The sequence below is a fragment of the Macrobrachium rosenbergii genome, chromosome 24 (genome assembly GCF_040412425.1).
Source record: "Macrobrachium rosenbergii isolate ZJJX-2024 chromosome 24, ASM4041242v1, whole genome shotgun sequence".
In the NCBI taxonomy this organism is placed as follows: Eukaryota; Metazoa; Arthropoda; class Malacostraca; order Decapoda; family Palaemonidae; genus Macrobrachium; species Macrobrachium rosenbergii.
In genome coordinates this window covers 13,231,411-13,250,994 of record NC_089764.1, presented here as the reverse complement: position 1 = coordinate 13,250,994, position 19,584 = coordinate 13,231,411, and the positions used below count along the sequence as shown (strand labels likewise).

The window sequence follows — 19,584 nt, the reverse complement described above, 5'->3', positions numbered from 1 at the left end:
ACTAACGCTACACCGTGGCTAATGATAATCTGAGGATTCCTGCCACCTTGATGAAAAATGGTGAATCTTCGTAACAATTTAGATTTTCGTTCATCTCAGTGCAGCTCTTTCATTGAAGTTGTCAGAACTTCAATTTTTCCCAGACTTTCGGAAATCTGGAAGGAACACTTTTTAGTTTTCTGTAAAAGAAAACTGTTGTGCCAGCTTTATCTGTCTGTCCGCACTTTTTTCTGTCCGCCCTCAGATCTTAAGAACTTCTGAGGCTAGAGGGCTGCAAATTGGTATGTTGATTGTCCACCCTCCAATCATCAAACATACCAAATTGCAGCCCTATAGCCTCAGTATTTTTTATTTTATTTAAGGCTAGTTAGCCGTAATCGAGCTTCTGGCAACGCTTTAGGATAAGCCACCACCGGGCCGCGGTTAAATTTTCAAGGCCCGCGGCTCATACAGCATTATACCGGGACCACCGAAAGATAGACCTATTTTCGGTACTGTAGTCTTGAATATGCACTGTAGCGGCTGTACAGAAAACTCGATTTATTCGGCGAATTTTTTACTTGTTGATAATGAAATGCACTGCGTTTTGGCTCACAATCTTTCAACTGCCTGAGACTTGGGAAAGCACTTGCCGATTTCTTGATCCTTGGATTCAGCTCTTCCTTTGGAGTGTCTCTTTCAGCGGAGCTCCAGATACTTTGAAGAAGTCACTGAATATTAACTGGAATGGATGGCCGTCTTTCCCATTTCGCAAAACACTTCATGATCAGTAACCTCTTCCCTACAGGATTTACAGATATGATTATTCCTTTTGAAACTGACTTATGATCGTATCATCTAATGATTACAGAATGCCTGGCATACGCCACATCAAGATGCTATAGTTAATTCTTGTCAGTAATATCTGTGCTATTTTCTTATATTCTATCTATCCAGGTGGCTGATGGGGAGCAACTTGGATATTCTTAATTTCCTTGTGACCCTGAGAAATGGGATTTGTTTTGTTGGAAACGAATCTCCCTTGTAAAAGCTGGTTTGCTCGGTACCCCAGTTTAATTGGTTATTTCTGTCTCCTTCTCTGGAGAAAAATTCTTTTCGTTTTGTGCGCACTTTCTTGCTATATCATATGTATGAAATATGATTATACAAATTTGTGTAACTGGTAAACGTGTCGAATATTCAGAGTTGGAAGGTTGGTAGAAGGTGTAATTGTTGTCAGATGTGCGTATTTCTTGCTTTGTCTGTACCTATACAATTTTAGTTGTATCCTTCATGAGATGCACCAGTTTTAAATTACCATGGGAACTAAAACCCCAGCAGGTGTAGAACCATTTGGAAAAGAACAAGTAATAGTTTTTTTATGAAAAAATATATACCTTTGATTACAGAGTATAATGTAAATGTTTCAAAAAGGTAACGGAAACTAAACGAACTCTTCGACCGAAAAGTTCACGCGCCACGCCTTCACCTTGCATCCCGGGCTGCCTCCCCTTCCCGTGATCTACAAACGAATTTCTGCTTGTTAGGGAAATGTTCAATTGCTCGGTTCAAGAGGACTGCCGCCGTCAATCAACGCGCGGAGGCGTAAACCTTATGGCAGGAAGGAAGGTATATAAAGGTCCCTGCCTCTGGCGGTAAGTTGCACAGCAACTCTGCTTCCGCTCTACACTGGACGTTAGACATGGTAAGTTTTCTGTAAGCAATCTGGTCGAATCTTGGATTCAGTCTGGAGACGCATTAAGGATACCGACGGAGCCACTGTGCCTTGCGTTCTTCGAGAATGTTTCTTCTTCTTTAGAGCGACTGTGGTGAATTGTCGTCAGTTACTCTACTAGGTATATCATGCATAGTACGAAGACAGAATTAGAATTTATAACAATAACAGCCCTCATCATGTGGCTAAACCATTTATTACCACGCCAGGTTATATTATTTGGATATTAGTAATTAGCATTCACTGGGTTATTTCAACAACTCTCTTCTTATGCGATTCATTCGAGACTTTTCTTTACATCTTAAGTGAAGATAAGTTACTTTTTTCATAGTTTTTTTACCGTAATCAAAGCTTTTTAACAATTAAAAACTCATCTTTATTATCGATCGTCGTCTGTCGAACAAGTTAAAATATGAAAAAAATTATAAAAACAACTTATAGCTCAATAATCCTTCTAGTACCGAGTTCCATATATGAGAGAGAGAGAGGTGGGGGGCGGGTGCCGGGTTGAACTATACTTGTGTCAGAGGGGGAAAAACAATTATAAAATGCACTAAATTGCAAAATCATGAACATAGCTTTCGTATGGAAAAATAACAGTTCCTCATAATTCTTATTTGAGAAAATTAGGCTAGTAACATTTCCTTTCAACGCTCTTTTTTTTTTTTTATATACAATTGACCTGTTAATCTTGATTTTGAAAGAATGGTTAAATTCATATTCTTCAAGCTTTTCATCGAGATATTCTTAATAACAGTAGAACGGGTAATTGATGTTATCGGGTTAAGAAATATATATATATACATATACACAAACACACATACATATATATATATATATATATATATATATATATATATATATATATATATATATATATATATTATATATATATATATATATATATATATATATATATATATATATATATATATATATATATATATATATATATATATATATATATATATATATATATATATATATATATATATATATATATGTATATAGGCTATATATTTTGTGAAACACGTCTCATGTGTTCATATGACTTTTGCGTCCGAATTGCTAATACCCTGGACTCTTACTCGCAAGATCGGGGTTCGGCCTTGTTGTGAGTCACAAATTTATTTCTATGAAACATGTTCGCATGTGTTCATTCATTTATATATATATATATATATATATATATATATATATATATATATATATATATATATATATATATATATATATATATATATATATATATATACATATATATATTATATATATACATATATATATAATAATATATATAATATATATATATATATATATATATATATATATATATATATATATATATATATATATATAATTAAGCGTGTGTTGCAGCTGTTATTCGCTGAATATAGATTTTAATTTTAAGTAGCTATATAACAGACGCTACACTTCTCAAAAAGTGATCAGTGATAGTATATTTGAGTATTTTTCTTGAATATTCGTTGGACTTTATCGGATGCGAAGAATAACTATTTGGCAAAGGCAGTAAAATAAGTTACAATCACGCGTGGGCAATTTATTTTATAAGCCAAAAGGCAGTTCGGTATTATATTATAATTATAATAACCGTCTTCTAAAACATGGAATGCAGCTTTGGCAATCGTGAGTGACACGAAGAGAAAAGATATCTTCATTGTGTCGATTATTTTGGAGTTTTTTTTTTTACGTGTTGCACAATATTCAGCTTCCGAACTCTGACAAGTCAGCCATAAGTATGTGATATTTAAAGTACATTATGATTTTGCATGAGACCTCTGATGCCAAAGAGAATTCTCTTTCTTTCGTCTGCTCTACTTTTCATATACAAAGTACAATAACGGTTCGTTTCCTGCTACCAGACATCATGATTGCTTCATATATCTTGCACTTGGATCCAAAGGCTTTATCGTGACAAGAGTATCCCAAAAGCGCAACGAATTCGAGAGTTTAACAGGGCATTGTGGATATGACAATTACATGTACCAGGTAAAAAGTGACCAGTAGATTCTATATATGTATGAGCAACGTTTCAGCGAAAGATGGAGAAACATAATTGATGATGACCTCTTACGTGCAAAGACTTCTCCTTGACACTTGCGTCTCACGGCCTCATATGCAGCTCCTTTTTTTTTTCCAGAAGAAAAATAGCGTCACGCGCCTCATCTGGGTAGTGGTCGGAGTTCTGTGCGGGGGAAATGTTGACCGGATGGCTACGGAAGCGCACGTTCTGATCTTACCTCAAGAACTTCATTCCTCCGACGGGTGTGGCCCCAATCCTTTGTCCATCGTCTTCACAGCTGCCAACGATCTAGGTAATGATGACCACTAGTGACTCTTCCATGTTGGAATCTTCATCTCCATTTAAATGAGAATTTGAAGCTAAATTTGGTCGTGACTGGAGCACTTTTTCCCTATTTATTTTTTACATGCACATAAGCAAACCTCCATAAAGCACACGTATCTATAACAAGGAAGATAAATAGCTTCTGCTTCGTGAGTTATCACGCCTTCTCTGAATAATCTTCAGCCGTTAGCTTCAGTGAGGTAACCACACAAGCTTCGTATTTATATTTTTCTATTTGTGCCCAACATTTTCATTTTTCTTTATAGGCAGGCTACAGTTTTAGTTTAGAAAGAAATTGAGAAAACAACAACATAAAAGGCCCATATTATTTATGTGCATGACGGACCTTCAAGTCCAGTCTTACCCTTGGTATCTACTTAATTGTAGTGAACTTTGGACGTAGTCCTACTTTCTTTTGATCTTAAGTAAAAACAATGTCTCCTTTCTTCTGGTACTGAGAAAAAATGACTGAAGACGTTCGAGTTATTTATGTGTATTTTATAAGCAGAACTTTTAAATCAAATATAGTTCCAAGAAAAAATACCACGGCAGTCACTGTCGCTTTCATAGCTCAGCTGTTATCAAAGATGAATCTCTAGAAAACTGCCATCATTTACTTGCATTGCAAAATTTACTTACTCCTTGCACACACTCACGCCTTCTGGATACCCAGACCCTTTTGTTCTAACACTTCTGCCGCACCACTAACCTGTACTGCTCACATGGTATGAAAAAGGATATTGGAAAGATAGGACCTTAGTATCCAGAAAGGATGAGGATGTGTTAAAGGGAGGTGAAAACTCGCAGTGTTAATCAGGTGACTTCGACGTGCTTCTCATGAGCTCTTCGTGTAGGTGTATGAAGCGTCTACCGCGTGGCAGTTTTCTAGAGGTTCATCTTTAATAACAGCTGAGCTATGAAAACTATAGTTAATTTAAAATGCACATAAATAACTTGAGCGTTTTCAGTCTTATTTTATCTCAGTACCAGGAGAAAATTAAGTATACCTTAGTTTTACCAGACCAGTGAGCTGATTAACAGCTCTCCTAGGGCTGGCCCGAAGGATTAGACTTATTTAACGTGGCTAAGAACCAACTGGTTACTTAGCAACGGGACCTACAGTTTATTGTGGAATCCGAACCACATTATAGCGAGAAATGAATTTCTATCACCAGAAATAAATTCCTCTAACTCTTCATCAGCCGGCCCGGGGAAAGAAGGCAGGACTACGTCCAAAGTTCACTACAATTAAGTAGATACCAAGGGTAAGACTGGACTTGAAGGTCCGTCATACACATAAATAACAATAATAATATTAGAAAATCTACAGTTACTATTTACCGAATTTGAAAGGTTTAACCTTTTCCGTTTCATGGATACTCTAGGTCACATGGCTGCGAGTGAGGTCATGGCGGTGCTGGAGTCTGACCCCGACACTTGGGGGGAATTCCTCACCCTCATTCATACCTACGACGACTGTATACGGGCAGGTCAACTCAGGTTAGTCTGTGATTATTATAAACAAGTTAAACAAATAAGCAAACATTGATGTCTCCTGCAAAGACAGAGAATGAAGTTCCAAACATCAGATGCAGAGAAGAGGCAACACTGTACACCCGGGAAGATTAAGAGAAAGATAAAATTGTCTTTTTAGAAGGATAGAAAAAAAAGTATACCTTATTTTTACCAGACCAGTGAGCTGATTAACAGCTCTCCTAGGGCTGGCCCGAAAGATTAGACTTATTTTACATGGCTAAGAACCAATTGGTTACTTAGCAACGGGACCTACAGCTTATTGTGGAATCCGAACCACATTATAGCGAGAAATGAATTTCTATCACCAGAAATAAATTCCTCTAATTCTTCATTAGCCGGCCGGAGACTCGAACTCGGACCTAGCGAGTGCTAGCCCACAACTCTACCGATTCGTCCAACGAGGAACTTAGAAAGATAGAGAATATACTTATTAACAGCAGCAGCTGATATAGAAACATTGTTTTCTACAGTGATGACAGCGAAGAACGGCTAACGATGGTAAATATGAAGGACAGTCTCCACCGTCTAAAAGAAATCAAGTAAAGGATTACAATAGAAATTCAGACGGAAATTTTATCGTCTGGGAAGATGGCGTGTTCCTATAGAAAACAGAGGATTTCCCTGGAAGTGTTATTTCATATGGAAAGGCAGAGCGCATAGGGCGATGCGGGTAAGCTTTCGTTTAGAAAAGACTTGAGCGCTCGTACAAAATGACCTCAGTTCATTGTCCCCGTGTTTCTTTATTTCATTATAAAGAGACGGAGATGTCAGATCAAGGTCCTGATTTGCTGCTGGACTTCCATGTAGAAGTTGGATAATCCTGTTTACAAAAATAATGTTGAAAACTCTGAAGGACTTCTAAAATATTTAGAATCTCTATCCTCTTTTTTTTGTATCTGATTCATTTCCAAAACTCATTTTCAAAAAGCAGGTTTATCTCACTCGTCATTAGGGAAGTCTATCAGCAAACTCTTTCCTTGCATGGCCAGACCTGAGACTGCTTCGATATGAAATGGAAATCAAATCCCAGCTTTGGCGGGACTGTCGAGCCTGTCGCCGAAAACAGAGCCAAAATCACGCGGGTGCGCGTGGTCAAGACGTTACTGGGTTCGATGTCACATCCAGGTGTTCTCAGAGTCTTTAGTTCCTTTGATGGCTAAGTTCTTCAGTAAACATCAATATCAAATCACGCCAAGCGAACTAAACAACGATTGAAAGTTATCTTACGGTGAGACTGACGCATGTTACGAATTACCACCTTCATATAAAAATTAATGTTCACTTGAAACAATCCAGCATGTTGAAGGATCCATAGGGATATACTTGTATACAAAGTGAGAATATATTTGCGCAGAATTACAAAACTTAAAGCTTTCGTCCATCTTCTGTGGACTTTATTTAGTGACCAAGTCCATAGAGGATGGTCAAAATGGGTAAGGTTTTGTAAATCTACACAAACATATTCAGGCAAGGTAAGCGAAAATCTATTGCATTTTCCTGCAAGAAATGAAGAAAAAATAAGCGTTGTTTCTCCACATCTCACTGGTTAAGGATACACTTACAATGCAAATATATTCTTTTTTATTTATGTTAACAAAAAAGCTTATATTAGAGCTTATATACATTTTACATTAATTTACAACCCTAAATCCAACATTCCTTTCCAACAGGTACAAGAGAGGTGTTCCAGCATCCAGAAGGATTCCAGAACTAACACAGGTCCAGAGTACTCTGAAAACAGCGCTTAAGGTGCCGTCTTCCTTATCACCTCCTTCAGCCTACAGATACGGACATGCCTTGGCTAAGGTTTACAGGAATAACGCAGGACCACGTCAGTTCCTCCTGCAGAAGTACTCGCGACAGGAAGAACCTTAATGATGCGGTTGCTTCTCGAGGACCTCCAAGATTCTCACCAGCAAGAAAATCGTTATTCTTACGGAATTTGCTCTCAGAAATGGATATTATTCATCACTAAAGAAATATTTATTTTTACAGGAGTTACAGCCCTTCTGGTCCCTTCAGTAAAAGAAATTCGTGTTGAGGCTGTTATGTTAATAGGCTGCATTTAATTAGAAATCCTTCATAAACCCCAAACCTTTATTGTCAAACTTTAAATTTTCGTTTACAACCTATATGGTGATAAGAATAAATTAGTACCTACATTTTCAGTTTGTATTCTTTGAAACCTTCTCTGAAACCAAGTTTTGAGCCGATATTGGCAATAACCATAAATTTAATGCGCACTATCTTTATCCTCTCATACACAAAGTGCTTCGCAATCGTTACTTCATAATAAAAATACTTCATAAAGTCAGATCCTTCTATAATAAAAAACTGACCATCATTATTTTTCTATATCGTCTACAGACTGAATATTAAAGAAGCAAACTTGACATAACTTCGACTTTTTGACATTTTTAAAGAATGCTTATAGATATGTCCTGTTGAATTTACAAAGGCACTTTGGAATGTGACATTTCAGATATTAACAGTCTTTCACAAAAAACTTCTTAATGCATTTGGAAGGCAGCCGTGAGTTTTCACAAGAACACTCCACAGAAGACACTTGGACCCAACAAGGCTTTTAAACCATTTCTGAACAAAGATAACATTAAGACGACGTTGACCACTAACTACATCATTGCATAAATTTACAGTCGGCTCATTTCTAGAATACACAGCCCATCATGGCCACTGATTTATCTGTGCAGTTTTCATTTCTATTCACGATTTAGCAGTATTACGATCTCGCCTCTCGAGATCTACAGGTTCTTAAAAAAACAAGCAATTGGGCTGAAATGACTGACGAGAGGTGACAAAGGAGGGAGGAGCAGAACAAATACAAAAAAAAAGTTACCTAAATATTAGTTTATTACAAGTTAGTTATATACATATTTACAGTCAAATCAGGTTCAATTTAAAAACAAAATGAACATTACTACAAATGAATTAAACTCCTAACAGCAGCAAAAATACAATAATCAAATTACTTTAAAAGGTCAATAACCAAATAAACACCCTGAGTAATCATTAACAGAACAAGCGTTACACGTAAGGGAGTCTACAAAAATAATTCAAAACTTTAAATCAGAAAGCAGCAAGTCCAAATAAATTGCATGAATAACAACACTGATGCGGAAAGCTTAAACACACAAAACAGAATGGGGTCAGTAAAAATATGCATGTAAAAAATTTTACACAAGCAAAATAATGAACCATTCAAAAATATAAACAATCCCCAGGCAGCAGAACTAATTACATAAACTGGCAGCTCAAAGGATCACTGGAGGACAACTCCGACAGAGTCGAAACGACAACCATCTCGTCCTCAAGCACAGTGCTGACGTCCTCCTCCAATACCGACGACCACGACAGAGCCGACACAGTAACCATCTCGTCCTCCAAGAAACGTACTGACGTCCTCCTCCAGTTACGACGACCATGACAGAGCCGACACGGCAACCATCTCGTCCTCCAAGAAACGTACTGACGTCCTCCTCCAGTTACGACGACCATGACAGAGCCGACACGGCAACCATCTCGTCCTCCAAGAAACGTACTGACGTCCTCCTCCAGTTACGACGACCATGACAGAGCCGACACGGCAGCCAATCTGTCCTCCAAGAAACAAACGTACTGACGTCCTCCTCCACCATGACGACCATGCAGACAGAGCCGACACAGTAAATCCATCTCGTCCTCCAAGAAACGTACTGACGTCCTCCTCCAGTTACGACGACCATGACAGAGCCGACACGGCAACCATCTCGTCCTCCAAGAAACGTACTGACGTCCTCCTCCAGTTACGACGACCATGACAGAGCGACACGGCGCAACCATCTCGTCCTCCAAGAAACGCTGGACGTCTCTCCTCCAGTTACGACGACCATGACAGAGCCGACACGGCAACCATCTCGTCATCCAAGAAACGTACTGACGTCCTCCTCCAATTACGACGACCACGACAGAGCCGACACGGCAACCATCTCGTCCTTCAAGAAACGTACTGACGTCCTCCTCCAGTTACGACGACCATGACAGAGCCGACACGGCAACCATCTCGTCCTCCAAGAAACGTACTGACGTCCTCCTCCAGTTACGACGACCACGACAGAGCCGACACGGCAACCATCTCGTCCTCCAAGAAACGTACTGATGTCCTCCTCCAGTTACGACGACCATGACAGAGCCGACACGGCAACCATCTCGTCCCCAAGAAACTTTCCGCTGCTCTGCTGCCAGGACCTGACTCGCAGGTACGAATACCTGCAGCTGCTACCCCAACTGACTCGCTGCTACCCTGGACCCGATTCGTTGCTGCTACGAACCTGACTGGCGAAGTCTGACACCATCCACCATATGTCAACTCGCCAGCAATTAAAAACAAACAAAAACAAAGGAGGCAACACTCCACCAAGGGAACAATCGGCAAACGATTGTTCCTAACAAGCAGATAGATTCATCCTGATTCGTTAATAAGACGTTTAAATTTTTTCTCCTTTGTATCAGCCCGTTATTAGTTTATGAGATAAGTCTGTACCCGACGTTATAAAGCTTGGTAGTTCAACTTACCCTTTATTGTGATAATTTTGTTGTATTCGCCATGAATTATATGTGGAACGAATTTCCGTATTCGTCTCAATCTGTGTCCAAATTGCGCTGCACTGCAATTTGATCGACTTCAACTGCGAAAATGTGTCAAAATTCGACCTCAGTCCATTTTCAGCTACATGACTTGAAGTCAAACTTTTTATGACTGGAAAGTTACGTAAGTGGTTCTCCAAAACACCCTGACTTGAATACGCATCAAGATAGGTTTCATCCTACGAGATCTCATAACTACCAAGAAGATGAAGATTGGAAACGAGGTCCTGTGCTATCAGATGTGAAAAAATTAGAGGCGCCAAGAGGATGGGAGACTCGTCATCTGCTCACATGACCAGTCTCCCATCCTCTCGATGCGTATTCAGTCAGGGTGTTTTGGAGAACCACCTACTTAAACTCCCCAGTTATAAAAAGTTTGCCTTCAAGTCGTGTAGCTAAAAATGACCTGAGGTCGAATTTTGACATTTTCACAGTTGAAGTCGATCAAATTGCAGTGCAGGGTAAGTTCTTCAAGGTTCATGAAAATCTGACATAATATTGCACACTATAATATTAACACTGTCAATAAACATGAAACTTTACCACACACATTTTTAGATTTTATAGTAATAATAATTTATATATATATATATATATATATATATATATATATATATATATATATATATATATATATATATAAATGGATGTGTGTATATTCCAGCATAACTTTGAAATGCATGGAGTAAGACATCACTAGCACCAAAGGGCACCAAAGAGGGTGGGGTTGGGAAGGGCTTCCCTGAAACAGGGCTGGTTCTGCCTGTAGACTTAGTAACTAAATAAACTTTATGGGTTTCTCATACCTCATTTCAGTATTCTGTACATATGACTTACTATCTGGAAAAGAATAGTGTGGGGGTAACACATCACTGGCACCACAGGGGCTGGGGGGTGGGAAGGGGTGACGTAAAAATAACTGAAAACGACAGATTTCAGTGTCTAATCCATAGTTTTTGAGGTTGCTGAGATGAATAGTGACACTCCCGATGCCCATTAAGTCCAAGTCAGCCCCGATAGGAAGAGGAGGTGAGAAGGGTGAAATATAAAATGTCAAAAATGTTGGGCAATGTAACTGTAGCAACTATCTTAACAGGAAAGAGAGATTGATTGATTGATTTTATGAAATATAGGGAGAGGATGAAACAGTTTTTACCCCACGGATGCCACTCATTCCGATGGACCTCCCTTTTAACTCGATTGCAATTTCCAGTGATACTTGTGTTCTCGATCGCAATCAACAAGGCACAGGGACTGTCTATTAAGTACTGTGGAGTGGATTTGAGATCTTCATGTTTTTCCCACGGACAACTTTATGTTGCTTGCTCGAGGGTGGGTTCACCCAAGAATTTATTTATTCTTACTCCTGATGGTGAAACTAAAAATGTTGTTTGCAATCAAGTTTTGTGTTAAAGTATTATTATAGTGAATTTGTGAAAGATTTCACATTATAATTTGTAAACTGTATTTATATTTTTTAAAAACCTATAAATAAAAATTCTTTGATATTGCACTATAGATAGATTTGATTCCTTTTTCTGTCTAATAGAAGGTTGGGGTACATAAACATCCGGGTGTGTTCTATGGTCTGGGTGTGTTCTACAATCTGAGTTTTTACCGTGCAGCGTTGGGTACGTCAGCTAGTATATGATATTTTCAAAAGCATGGCGTCAACACCTGTAAGTCACTCGACGAAATAGATGTATCCATTATTCTGTGTTAAAAAAAAATGTTTGAGTTCCTTTTCTTCATTCTTGCAATCCGAATTATAAATCCCTAAGGTCACCACTTTGACAGAGAGTAATTCACATAGCTGTTTTACTGCCTCTCCTGGAAAAGAAGGAAACATGACAATTAACATAAAAACCATTTTTCATTATTGTTTTTCCTAAAATAGATGACGTCAATGCAGCGCTCCAACTTTAGCAGCCCTTATTTCAAAATTTACATTGTAGTCAGTTTCATTAAAATTTCACACAATGATCCTGGAACTTTTCATTTGTCGTAAAGTTTTATCGATATCTGCAATTATCGAATTTTGGCGGATTTTCCGGGTACGGTAAAAATGAAAATCTAAAAAATATATATTTTGCAAATCATTGACATTTATTATGATTTTTTATGAGTGTGAAGAATATTACGAGGGCCTGTTACAGACAGTACCATGTTAATTTCATTCATGAAGAGCAAATGAACCTCTAATTTACTCTACCACCCCCATCCCCCGTAAAGGGAGAGTTTGTTCAAGATTCCCTGGAGATGTGACGACTGATTGTGGGCTTACTCCCTTTCTCTGTTCTTTGTCCCCTCCAGTGTGGTGACTTAAATACAACCCTTGACACTCGAAAGTGTAGACTTATCTTAGAGCAATTTGCACCTTCACATGTTGTCACCTCTGACAAGCTCCCTCACCTACGTCACGGTTGATAAATTCTTCCCAATCTTCAATAGAGAAGCCCAAATCTGTCATTTCTGGAGAGAATGGAACTGTGCCCCAATCTCCTTGGATGGGCGGATTTCATCTAAAGCATCATTGCTCTCGAAAATTTAAAGTCTTTGCAAGTCACATATAAAGAGAGACTAAAATACTCAGACCTTCAGTTTGAGTAATAACTAACCTGTAAATTTGGACCTCATTGAATATAACTTTTGCCGACATTGAACCTCTAACCGAAGACTCCCGTTTGGGCCAAATAGTATTGAACAGTTTTGCTATTCTTTCCACAATGAGTTGATTTCCGATCTAGAGAGAGGTGCTGTAGTGCAAAACAAATTGCCCACTTGGGAAAGGAAGGGCAGTGAGGTCGTCAAGACTGAATGAGCCATCGTCGTCGAGATGGAGCTCTGTTAGAAAGGAGAACGTTAATGTTTTCATTAGACGGGTTATTGTTTTATAAAAGATGAAACATGTTCTTACTTAATAATGGACATCTTCCTTATACCTGTTCAGTGGAGAAACATCTTGGATACGATTATGGTGACAGAATGTTTTAGAAATAAATCGTTTATCTGTAATATTCAATATCCAATTACAGCACAGCATATTTAGAGCATAACTGTCACGAATACAAATTTCCTTAGGAACAATTACGAGACATCGATGGTTCTATTACTCCATCCGCAGAAAACTTGCAGGGCTCCCGACAGGGAACATTATCTTTACTGTCGCATTTTCTTTATAGAATCTTTTAGAGCGCTTGGGAACTTTCCAAATTTTCTAATCGGGATACCACCAAGTCTCAGTGCAGTTTGTCAATATGTATATATATATTTATATACATACATACATACATATATGTATGTATGTATATTTATCACTGAAAAGGTGAAAATTAAAGACCACGTAATAAGTGCTTTCCTGTATTACTTTCAGGAAAGTTCTTTAATTTTCGCCTCTTCAGTGTTTTTTTTCACTCAGATATTTGTCACGTGCAGTTTTGTGGTTTATTATCGATTTATATATATATATATATATATATATATATATATATATATATATATATATATATATATATATATATATATATATATATATACATAAAACTGTCGGGCAGAAACATGAAGAGTTTATTTCTTAGTCCAAAGAATCACAGCAATGGCATTTGCAAAACCTACCTAAATCGTGCAGGGAGGGAAGCTCTTCCAGACAAACGGAAAGCTGCTGCAGTGCCTCCCATTTTATTATTCTTAAATTGATGGACGTTGTACTTTTAGGCAGTTTTGTTACCCCAGTTCCCGTCAGCTTGCCACTAATTTTTGTCCCAGTTTGTGACCTATCCAAGGATTCTTTTAAGTGAGTAATACCGGAAGACTCATAGAGAAGATGCAAATGGATGTAGATGTCGTTTTCCACAGCAGTTTCTATCGCTGGGATAATATAAGGATGCTCTTGAGGGATGTTCCGTACTTTGAGGAAAAGCATCTTAGGCTTTAATCTGGGCAATAATGAGGGCAGACACTGAAGAGTCTCAGAACTATTGACCTTGAACAAGTCACGAGACAAAAGTTTCACCATTGCATTAATAACTTCCTCAATCATTTCCGTTTGCACTTGGTGTTTGCTTAACAAATCTTCTTCTTGTTGGAGAATCGAGTACATTGTTGGTGTGGCACTTATTTTCTTCACTAAACGCAAAATTTCTTCAATTACCAAGTACAGAAGATCTCTGCGAGTATTGTAGAGTATTCCTGTTATGAAGACCAATAAGCCCTCCAAAGCATTTTCTATACTTTTGTTACAGTATGCTTCAGATCTTCTTCTTTTCTTGACTGGCACATGTGGAAAATCCGTCATATGTAGAGTTGCAGCATGTTCAATTAGATTTCCTTGCGATATAAGCTTTGCAAAGTTTCGTCTCTCTTCTCTATGCATCCTGATTATTACATCACAAATAGCACCAGCAGCTGCAAACTCTTGCTCACTTCGGTGTTTGTAGCAGTAGATTCTAACAAGATTGAGACCTTTACGTGAGTGTTTCACACTGAAATAAGACGACATAATAGTCTCAAAGCTTAAGTTCAGTCTGCAGCATTGTCTTTCAAAGACTTTGGCATCCTCTTCAGACAATTCATATTTCTCCTCAAGATGATATTTCAAAGACATCCGTCTATAAAATCTCTCAAAGTCATCAACCACATTTTCCATGATTCCAACTTTCTTTATCAGTCTGTTTTTCAAATGCTTCTGTATTTCAATGTAAAGTGCAGACACTGTCTTGATTTTTCCTCTGAGATTTGGACATTCAATGTAAAGAAGAGAAAATAAATTAAACCAAAGGGGATTTTTCAGTATGCCACTCATCTCGAAACTCATTGATTTAAAAATCTGAGTTATATCTCTAACCATTTCATCTCTTTTGGCACTGTTATGTATTAAATAGTTTATGATAGACTGAATGTGGGATTCCATATCTTCTTTTCGAAGACCCAAAATGCTAAGATTGATTCTAGTATATTGTGATGTATTCACGTAACTTGTAAGTTCTCTACTGTTCACAGGGCGAGTTGTGACAATAATTTTCTTGCGACTGCATTTCAGTTGTAAAATCTCCTCAAAAAGCTTCTTTGACTCAGGATTTGCTTCATCATATCCATCGCATAAAAAGAGACACCTTGAGCGAAGGATTGAGGATTTGACCACCTCAAAATTCAGGTCAAGCACAGCCCCATGTAAGAGATCTCGAAGATAGTCGTCAAAATTACTATGATCCCTCTTCCGAAACTGCATATATAGCAAGATCTCAAAAGATGAAAGATTTGGCATATCATTTGTCTGCTTATACCATTTCTCTACAATGGAACGGAGAATTGTCGTCTTTCCAGACCCAGCATCACCAGACAAGATGACAACGTCTGGGTCACTACCACATGCAGCTTTCTTGCTAAGCAGCTCTCTTTGGTCAATATTCATAAGTTCATTATCAGAAAAATCGCCGTGGAACTCTTTATCAGTGTCCACCTTTAGGAATACCATGAACTCACAAGGCTCTATAACACCATACTGAACTAACCACTCAAAAGGTAAAATCCTACACAGCAGTTTATATAGGTCTCTTAACTCTCCTTGCGACTTTTCTAAAACATACTCTCGTAAATGGTCTCCAAACTCTCTGATTTCATCCTGGAGCCTCCTTATATCATCAGGATTAGATGGATTATATTTTTCCCGGATCTTGTCTTTTATTTCTGGGATAACCGTCAAAATCTCAGTTTCCAATTTATTTAACTCAACTTTATGTGCTGGATAGAGTTTTTTAGCCTCACCTAGAATCTCCTTCAGCAAATCTCCACACTGACTAAGCTTATAATCAAGTTCATTCTCGGAAATGCTACACTCTTCGTGGCTGACATTGTTTCTTTCATCTTTGATTTTCCTCACCAAATTCCGCATTTGGTCACTGGGGCAGTTATAGCCTTTGTCCCACAGAGTTTGGCAGATCTTATTTAGTAAGGTAATGTCCAAGCATTCTGGAGGTTTTGTTGACAAATTTGATACTTCTTGAGCAGTGAATGGGCTTTTTTTCCCAAGAGGTACATTTTTTTCAGTTAAGATCTCGTGAATTGTTTTTGACTGTCCATGGAGGAAAGCATATTTAAAAATCGAAAACACAACCTTTTTTCCCCAGCATCTTACGAAATAGTAGTATCTGAATTTCAATAGACCCTCGGATGAGATCACATGTGACGTGGATGATGCCATGATGAACTAATAGATGATGTTTAATACTGCTGACACATTTCGTTATTTATCCTTCTTCTCATTTCCTTCACTCTGAATCTCCTCCATAATTGGCTTTAATGATATAAAATTGACTGATCTGAACCTTTTTTTTGTTTGCTTATTTGTTGGTTGTCCAAAATTTCCTTTAAAATTCTTCAATTTCTTGAAAACTGGAGTCTTGTTATAACAGCACACATTATCTGAAAAAAATATATATAATATTAATAACACTCAGAAAATATTTTAGAACAGCTGAAGCATTTTGATAACTTTCCACATCTCCCATGGATATTTATGTTCAGGGAAAATCACTTCAGGTTTGGGCAAAATTCCTTTTTTAATACCTTTTGTCTTTTTTCATTTAAAATACTAAATGTTAAAGTAATTTGTATTTTTCATAGGTACACAAACCATAGCTTTTCAGAAATGGGCGTGTCTGTTTTGTATGGACTAAAAAACACACGACTATCACAGGTAGGCTTGGAGTGTCTACCCTGACCTCTGTCGGCCTACCTCAGCCATTGTAGGGTCCAGCCCAATCTGAACCCTTTGCCCAATATGTAGATCGAGAATGAAGAGGGGTGGTAGAGGTGGGTTAGTACTTTATGAGCATCCATGATTTGTATACCTATGAAAAATACAAATTACTTTAAAATTTAGTATTTGTTCCTACGGGTATACAAACCTCTGCTTTTCACAAATGGAGCCTCACTCCTTAGGCAAGAGGACCATCTACTGACTACTAGGTTAGGAAAGTTGTTGATTAGTCCGTGTCAGATATATTTTGCAATGTCAGAACTTGGTTTAATACAAAATGTTTCTAGGGGGTAATAGCTGGTTTTAATTGGCCTGTGATATGACTCTGACGAACCACTCAAACGTACCACTCCCTACACCCTGAATAGGACACCACCAGAAACGTTCCTCAGCATCGTAGAGAGAGTGCAGAATGATGTTGCCGTCATACGCCTTCACCTTTTTGGAGGGATCCACAACCTTCGTGGATCATTTACAGCAGGAGTTACGTCTTTGTAGTTACAAGCATATCCAAAAAAGCACGAAGAATTCGAGAAGTTAAGAGGGCATTGTGGCTATTAGAATTACACACACACACACACACACACACACACACACACACACACACACATATATATATATATATATATATATATATATATATATATATATATATATATATATATATATATATATATATATATATATATATATATGTGTGTGTGTGTGTGTAGACATTCTACACACACACACACACACACACACACACACACACACATATATATATATATATATATATATATATATATATATATATATATATATATATATATATATATATATATATATATATATATATATATGTGTGTGTGTGTGTGTGTGTGTGTGTGTGTATGTGTATGTGTGTATGTATAAACATATAAGTATTTGATGAATTTATAAATAGATACATATCATATTTATTCCTCATAAATCATTTTTTTCACTTCATAGGTGGCGTCAAAGGTGTTTGCCATTCTAGTGCAAAAGTCACTTTTTGATGGGGATGTCTCGAGCCGGATAAATAATGAATAAATTAGGATGTCCTGGTAAACACCTATCATTAAGCCAAAGAAATAAACACTATATAAAAGACATAAAGGTCAATATTTCAATATAAGATTTCGATTGAATATTGCACGAAATTTTGACAAAATGTCACAGGAGTGACTTCATACCTCACAACACAAAAGTCATCCATGGAAAAATAAAGGAACCAATCCAGTCAATAGAAATATGAGGCAAAGTTGATTATGAAAATACAACGTGTATAAAAGCTTCATGCAACGTGTATAAAAAGCGAAAGTAATGCAATCGGACGGGAAGAGAGGATGCGAGATAAAAGCTTCCATTTTTTGAAGCAGAAACGAAAATTAATGGGATTTCAGAGGAGGACGCATAGGGGTTCACGGTAGCAGCCGGGAATAGCTATTGCCTGTGACGATGTGTTCAGAGATTAAATTGAATCATTTCAGAAATTTAAAAAATTTCCCGACTACAAATGAATACGTTTTATAAAGTACTGAAAAATATATAAACGCCTAAATAATAAACTCTTGATTTTTTATTAGTCTTCCAGAATTGAGGTTTTCTCCAAATATTCCTTTACCACGATTGTCCCTTACTTTCATTTTGTTATCATAAATGGGAAAGAAAGGAAAAAATTAAACAACTGATCACTTGTAGGTTTCTTTTCGTTTTGCTGATTCCATGCACATTCAGATCCCCAGTTTATTTACTTATTTTTTTTTCAATAGCAATACTAGCTATGTGACTCAAACGCCAAGCACCTTTTCATTTGGTGATTTTCACACCACGTAGAGCAGCGAGAATGTTACTGATTTTCGTTCACGGCATCTAGCAGGAATTAAGAGCGGTTGCCACTGACCTTTGCAAAAAAAAGCCTCATATATCATTTAGGGATATTTCTTCCCACCAACAGGTTCACAACCCTTCACCAGAGACTCCTCTTACTTGGAGCACATCTTGTCTTCCTCAGCCATTGACATTTATTGGAGGTTACAATGCCTGCAATGTACTGCTTAACCTTTCTGGCCTCAAATAAATTACGCTCATTACCATTCAGGAAGCATTTCCTTCCATAAGGAACCCCAACACCATATTTTCGTGCTTCTGGGCCTAGGGGATTTGCCCATTAGAATCTTGTTGGTACTTCCTGGGTGATATGGTACAAGAAGAAGTACTGCTACTTACCACCGGCGTAGTTGTAAACTTTAAGTGGTTGGCACTCACTCACATATATATATATATATATATATATATATATATATATATATATATATATATATATATATATATATATATATATATATATATATATATATATATATATATATATATATATATATATATATATATATATATATATGTATGTATATATATATATGTATATATATATGTATATATGTATATATGTATATGTGTGTGTGTGTGTGTGTGTGTGTGTGTGTGTGTGTGTGTGTAGAACCTACTGATCACTTTTTACCAGATACGTATGTAATTGCAATAGCCACAATGCCCTCTTAA

General features: G+C 37.3%; 2 protein-coding genes across 2 annotated transcripts; one reads left to right on the top strand and one right to left on the bottom strand.

Annotated features, from left to right (window-relative positions):
• Window positions 1-1,650: 1,650 nt before the first annotated feature.
• LOC136851737 (uncharacterized) lies at window positions 1,651-8,176 on the top strand. Its single transcript, XM_067126070.1, has 4 exons — window positions 1,651-1,684; window positions 3,876-4,050; window positions 5,468-5,582; window positions 7,289-8,176. The coding sequence occupies exons 1-4, from the start codon at window positions 1,682-1,684 to the stop codon at window positions 7,491-7,493; spliced, it is 498 nt and encodes a 165-aa protein (XP_066982171.1). The 5' UTR covers window positions 1,651-1,681; the 3' UTR covers window positions 7,494-8,176.
• Window positions 8,177-13,005: 4,829 nt separating this feature from the next.
• LOC136851785 (uncharacterized) lies at window positions 13,006-16,735 on the bottom strand. Its single transcript, XM_067126096.1, has 2 exons — window positions 13,878-16,735; window positions 13,006-13,106 (listed from the first exon to the last, which is right to left on the bottom strand). The coding sequence occupies exons 1-2, from the start codon at window positions 16,459-16,461 to the stop codon at window positions 13,006-13,008; spliced, it is 2,685 nt and encodes an 894-aa protein (XP_066982197.1). The 5' UTR covers window positions 16,462-16,735.
• Window positions 16,736-19,584: the final 2,849 nt, after the last annotated feature.